Source organism: Salmo salar, chromosome ssa09 (genome assembly GCF_905237065.1).
Source record: "Salmo salar chromosome ssa09, Ssal_v3.1, whole genome shotgun sequence".
Taxonomy (NCBI): domain Eukaryota; kingdom Metazoa; phylum Chordata; class Actinopteri; order Salmoniformes; family Salmonidae; genus Salmo; species Salmo salar.
Window position 1 is genome coordinate 33163252 of NC_059450.1, and position 6740 is coordinate 33169991.

At 41.5% G+C, this 6740-nt stretch overlaps 1 protein-coding gene across 1 annotated transcript; it reads left to right on the plus strand.

The window, feature by feature from the left end:
* The first annotated feature begins 4367 nt into the window (after positions 1 to 4367).
* Positions 4368 to 6192, plus strand: LOC106611235 (complement component C1q receptor-like). The gene has a single exon (XM_014211230.2). The coding sequence runs from the start codon at positions 4473 to 4475 to the stop codon at positions 5631 to 5633; it is 1161 nt and encodes a 386-aa protein (XP_014066705.1). The 5' UTR covers positions 4368 to 4472; the 3' UTR covers positions 5634 to 6192.
* The last annotated feature ends 548 nt before the right edge of the window (positions 6193 to 6740 follow it).

Sequence of the window (6740 nt, forward strand, 5' to 3'; positions counted from 1 at the left end):
CAGGTGCCCTTCTTTGCGAGGCATTGGAAAACCTCCCTGCTGTTTGTGGTTGAATCTGTGTTTTTGAAATTCACTGCTCGACTGAGGGACTTCAGATAATTGTATGTGTGGGGTACAGAGATGAGGTAGTCATAAACAAATCATGTTAAGCACTATTATCGCACACAGAGTGAGTCCATGCAACTTATTATGTGAGTTGTTAAGGACATTTCAACTCCTGAACTTATTTATGCTTGCTATAACAAAGGGAATACTTATTGGCTCAAGACATTTTAGCTTTTCATTTTTAATTCATTTGTAAAAATGTCTAAAACATAATTCCACTTTCACATTATGGGGTATTGTGTGTAGGCCAGTGACCAAAAATCTCAATTTAATTCATTTTAAATTCAAGCTGTAACACAACAAAATGTATTCATTGCTGTATGTTTGGCAGATGGCATAATACTTCATATTCATTCAGAATAGTGATCGAGTAATTTCTATGTTAAAGATAATGACTAAAGGATTCCACCCAGATACTATATGTTTATGTTAAATGTATCAGAATTACAAGACTATAATTCTATAAGGTGTGTGTGTAGGACAAGCTGAGACTAGACAGTATGTTACTATTTAGCAATGTAAGCAGAAGTACAGTTGAGACATTCAAGGAGAAGAGAAACTGTTGACAGACAACTTGTGACTACTGTGAAACTGATAACAGGAAAAGGGTCTCCCTACCCAGGGAGGGGAGAAACCGTTAGGCTTGCAGTAGATTATATAACATGTTGCAGGATATGATTAGCAATGTATGTGTTGGAGTAGACTTGTAAATAGCATTGACAGTGTTAGAGAAGAGGAGGGGCATGTATAAGGGGTATGGTATATGGTATGACCAAATGCGAGGTATAAAAGGCTATGTGCTTGTATGATAATCAGAGCTCTCTGAATAAAGAACAAACCTTTTGCAGAATTCTGTGACTTTGTCTAACTCTTCTATTAACCAGGGCCTTACAAGCTCTGGAGAACTGGTCAAAGCAATAGTGATTGCTATTATCATCATTGGGATTGAAAATTCTCGTGACAAATAGAAAGCTGTTTTTGATGGACATTGACATTACAAGCTTATGGTCCGTCAAAATAATGTTATCAATATATTAGTTTTTCGACAGGTAGCATAGAATCACTGAATATTTTTTTTTTTTGTCATTTCACAACCCATCTGTATCAGTCAGGGCGGTTTGTGGGAGAGATGCATAAAGCCTCCTCTCCCACCACCCACCCAGCACATCACAGCAAAGTTTCACTGTGTTACATAAGGAGAGTTATGTCTGACAAACTGACTGACTGAGCAAACACTTAATTTACAATTCAGGACATGCAGAGGGGTAATTCAAATTGAAAAAGGCACCGTGGCAACAATGTTATAAGACTGTCATCAGGCCCTAATATATCATTAGAAATCATAGCAAAGGAAAATGGATGACAGGGTAGAGGAAATAAGTTAGTGCATCGAGAACGGTTGTGGCACAGTAGCTTAAGAACAAACTAAACTGAGGAGGAAAACAAGCAGTCTAAATCTTTAACAGTGTTCATGGGGGGAAAATATAAAAAATAGGTGGACAGTTTGGAGCAACCATCAAGTGTACTGTATGTTTTCTTGAATAAACATTGAAAAATTAAACAACCTGAAAACAAATTGGTACTGTGGTACTGAATAACTCAACCACTCATTGTATTGCTACATGAATCGGTGTTCACAAAAAAAATGCAACAATAGTATTCAGAAGCATTGTGTAGGTAGCATGCATTACTTTAATATCATAATTCGACATTTGGCGTCATGACTCCCACTAAGTAAAACCATAGAAATAGAATAATAATGATCCTAATTGTGTGAGTGGAACTGCCATGAGCTGACGATCCAGAGGTCCTCAAGTACAATAGTGTGTTAAAGGCTCTGCGTGGTCAATCTGATGTCTGAAGTGCCCATACAGCATTTACTGTGATGCAACCTCCGCAGACGTCAGGGTTTTCATATTTCTAGCGAAGTGAGTTTGTGTTTATACAGAACCTCCCACCCCCCCTACCGTCAACCAATCATGTCAATGCGGAGCTTTAAGGAGCCCTCCGCATTGTTGAAAAATTTGAGAGGTGCACAGCGATGCGGTAAGGAGCTTGATTTGGCCTCTGCATGCCTACGGAGGCTCCGCAATTGCGTCACACTCTCCATACGAAGCCTCCGACCACATTTCCAGATCAAGCATAAATTGTCTTTTAGGATGATAAGATGAAGCACATTGCACTGACACTCAACACTCCAAGGGTTGTTATTGGTATTGTACAAAAGCGCTCAGTGGTGCAGCATACTGCTGAGATGGAACTTGTTGACTACCTGTTGACTCTCTCAATGGCACAAACTTGTCACTAATTATCAGGACTGCCCAGATAGGCTCATTCACACCTTTTGTATTTAAATTCTGGCAAGCAATTCCTACATTTCTTTCTAGTTGTGTGTGTTCAAGTTAAGAGTAAGTTTGTTTCCTATTTTCCATGTTTATTGTAGTTACCTAACAATGTCATTTTCATCATTTGAGATATGTTTTAATAGCTTTATCCTTATCAACATGACCTTTTATGTTATGCAACCTGACATGATGCTTCTCCTTTGTTGCAGAATCACACACCTTTACCATATCCAACCACCAGTCCTCTCTTTTGTCTGCTTGCTCTCTGACCGGAGCAGAGTACTCCTGGTGACATCTATCCAAACAGTTAAATATCTTGGGTTCCTTTTTCATGGTCCTTCGACCGGATTATGCTTAGTGGGGTACCGTGGCAGATTTCCATCCACCACGGCCGAGACAGTTGCCTCCTCACCTGAAGGTTGGTCACTGTAGGGAGTGGGAATGCAAATTATGATACAAATCCTTTACCCACAATCCTTTGCAATCACACTGAAACCATACAGTCTGGGGTACAAGACAGGGTTGTTTATTTTCTCTGTCTTAAATGAAAAGCATTCATTAAAACCTGAGTGGAGTTCACATACATTTTCACAGTAAGTAGACAAAAGGAAGTGTGACTTCACTCCCTTGTTCCTTTGTTCTCTGACGGCTTTTGGGGGGGGAACTCCTTTTCCTGTGCACTTAGAATTCCATTTTCTTTGGTTCCCCGACCCCGGACCCTCCCCTCTGTGTCCCTTGGACTGCTCCTGTCTGAGTTGTGCTGTGGACAAGGTCCTCTCCTGTCTGAGATGTGCTGTGGACAAGGCCCTCTCCTGTACGAGATGTGATGTGGACAAGGTCCTCTCCTGTCTGAGATGTGCTGTGGACAAGGTCCTCTCCTGTCTGAGATGTGCTATGGACAAGGTCCTCTCCTGTCTGAGATGTGCTGTGGACAAGGCCCTCTCCTGTACGAGATGTGCTGTGGACAAGGTCCTCTCCTGTCTGAGATGTGCTATGGACAAGGTCCTCTCCTGTCTGAGATGTGCTGTGGACAAAGTCCTCTCCTGTCTGAGATGTGCTGTGGACAAGGTCCTCTCCTGTCTGAGATGTGCTGTGGACAAGGTCCTCTCCTGTCTGAGATGTGCTGTGGACAAGGTCCTCTCCTGTCTGAGTTGTAGAAATGCACTCCACCTCAGCCTGTCTTCCTGCCATTTTCTGGCACTTCCCCAGGAAGCATATGCTTTTCTCTGACAAAGAAACACTGCCGCAGAACCTAAATAATAGTAATTTACTTAGTATGAATAATGAATACTCTGTATATCCCAAGTGGGGTCCCCCCTGAATGCCTCACTAAGTCAAGTTGCTATACAATGACACAATGACTTTCTGAGTTTCGTGTTTTAGGGTTGATAAAAATCAAAGCACACATTAGCGAGGGTCTATTCCCTGAGGGAATTAATCATACGTCTGCTTTTTATCATCACATCCTGATACCAGGACAGTATCAGCAGGCTGGCATATCCTCTCACAAGTTTCAAGTTGGATCTCAGCACCCATTTGTGACACTGGTTATTTTCTTTATTTTGCAAGCCTTTTCTGTGAAGGAAAACTTCCTGCATCTCCCACAACAAAAAGTGAAGCTCGCCTGGTGATCTCATGGGGAAATATTATCAAAGAGCTAAATCATTTAAATTACTGGAGTTCTTATGCTGATATGACCTAAAGTACATTAGTGTATTTTTCTCACAACTCATCTGCCAGGCCATGAATCTTAGGCTGCTTTTATGACAATGATAATTTGTTTAAAAGTTGCTAATGTTTGGATGTGCCTCCACCCCCTCTGCAGGGGAAGTGGATGGCTGTATCAAGTCTAAGCACACTTCCTGTACTTGTTGTCTTGGGAGGACCTCTCAGGGTAAGCTAAGAAAATAGCAGGAAAATGTGCATCGTCAGCCAGTCCATTACAGGGGTGGCTAGCAGGAGGACCATCATCAGTCTGACTGAGCACCACTGTCATCAGATCGATTGGTGCAAGCGGGGAGAATGGAGTACTACTGGATATGCCTGTGGAGCGTCTTGGGGCTGGGTCTGTGTGTTCCTGATGATGAACACTATACTCTTCATCTGAAACCTCTCAACTTTGACAAAGCTTTAGAAGCCTGTCTGCCTGCCAGTTTCCTAACTAAAGTGGCCAGTATGGAGGAAGCCATGAAGATTTTGAAAGTCATCGCGAACATGCCATCCACAGAAGGTACATTTGAGTTTTGGGTGGGTTTGAGGAAAGAAAAGTTGGATTGTGTGAAAAATGACACACCTCTGAAAGGTTTTAAATGGACAGTGGATAGCAGCAGTGACACAAAACTGGATCAGTGGAAGTCTTTGCCCAAACCAACCTGCACGGTTATACACTGTGTATTTCTCTCCGGTGAGTTTAATGGAACTGAGATAGTGAACTGGGGGTTTGTTCCCAGTACCTGTAAGACAAATCGTCCATTCATTTGTAAACAACGTGATGGAAAGATGCCTTTCATGGACCAGTGTCTTACCCCACACATACTGGAGGCCCGGTCACTCAGGCCAGACCCAAATAATCCTCATAAACTGGATCTAGAATGTTCGTCTGGGCAATTGTTTAAACTGACTTGCTCTGCAATGACTCTGAAATGGAAACGTGATGATGGATCGGCTATAGATGGCATTTGTGCTTCGTGCAAAGCAGGTTATGTGAGAGATGGGTCTGGAAACTGTGTGGACAATGATGAATGCAGAGGTCAGCCCTGCAAAGGCCAGTGTGTCAACACTGAGGGTTCTTACCTCTGTAAATGCCGTGATAAAAATGGAAATCTTCAAGACGAAGGCTCAGTGTCATGCAATGAACTACCAGTAGCTACCTTTACTCCTGAAGGAAGTGACACCTATTTGGTCCAAGACCACACTCCCACTTCCAAGCCAACAATTCAGGATGGGTCTATTGAGATAGTGGACAAGAGTGGAGAACAAGCCAAAATCTTCATACCTGTGCTGATAGCAGTAATGACCTTGGTCGTTCTGGTGGTCGTGGTGTTGGCTACTGTGAAGTGCTGTCTCAGGAGGCGATCACAGAAGCTGGCCATGAAAACTACAGAGAAAATGGCAATAAAGAGGGCAGAGGCCTCGAAGGAAAAATACTCCCTGGAAAACACAAATGAGAAGGAGGCAACTTAAGCAGAAGTGTGAACGGAGGTCACAGCAGACTCAGACAACCTGAAGATTTAAACTGACAATATATAAGACTTATTTCAGTTCATACTCATCACTACCTTACAGTTAGTTGTCAATAAGCACTTGAATAAAATTTCTTCATAGAAAGGATTGACCACTACTTAGACAATACAATGTTAATTTTCACTGCATTAGTGAAAATGAAAGCTTTGGATATTATTTTATTTTGAGGATTTGTATGTGGGCTCACATTTCTTCATAGTACTTGCTAGGTCTTTATGTTTATTTACTTACTTAACTTGTGTACTGGTGTATATACTGTATGTGGTTTGTGTGTAAGGCATATGAAGATTAATTTGATGCTTCAGTATTTTGGAAGTTTCTAGTCCTGATATAAAGGATCACAGTCTCTGCCCATGGCTTAAAATGTTGAGCCCATATTAACCTAGCTAGTTCTTTCTCAGATCAAAAGAAAGACCCTATCTTGTCAATAGATCAACTGATTTTAAAAGCAATGATTTTATTATAATTGAAAATAAAGGTTGAATGAATTATGAGCAAACAGACACTGTGGGTAGGTTTGTCTTCTAGCCTACAGAGGCCAGAGTAAATATGCACCAAAGAGAGGACTGCTGATAAGAGATGGCTTGGCTGCTCTATCCGGACCAGGATGTGGTCGTTTTGCCAATGGTAAAAAAGTTTTCCTGTTGCTGTCTGCCTGAAAGATGTAAAAGCAAAAATCACTGCTGCTGTTTTAACTTGAACTTACACAATGAATAATGAATCATAGAGACTGAGCATGAATCTGAACTTAAACTCTGCATCAATCTTTTACTTCAAGAAATCTGGAATAAATTAATCATAGGCAGCAGGGTTCAACACTTTTTTTGTATGTGCTCACACCAGAGGTGGGACCATGTCACTATTATTCAAGTCACAAGCAAGTCTCAAGTCACATGGTCTGAGTTTCAAATAGAATGGGTCAAGTCTCAAGTCACAAGGTCTGAGTTTCAAATAGAATGGGTCAAGTCTCGAATCAAGTCCAAGTCACAAGGTCTGAGTTTCAAATAGAATGGGTCAAGTCTCGAATCAAGTCCAAGTCACAAGTTC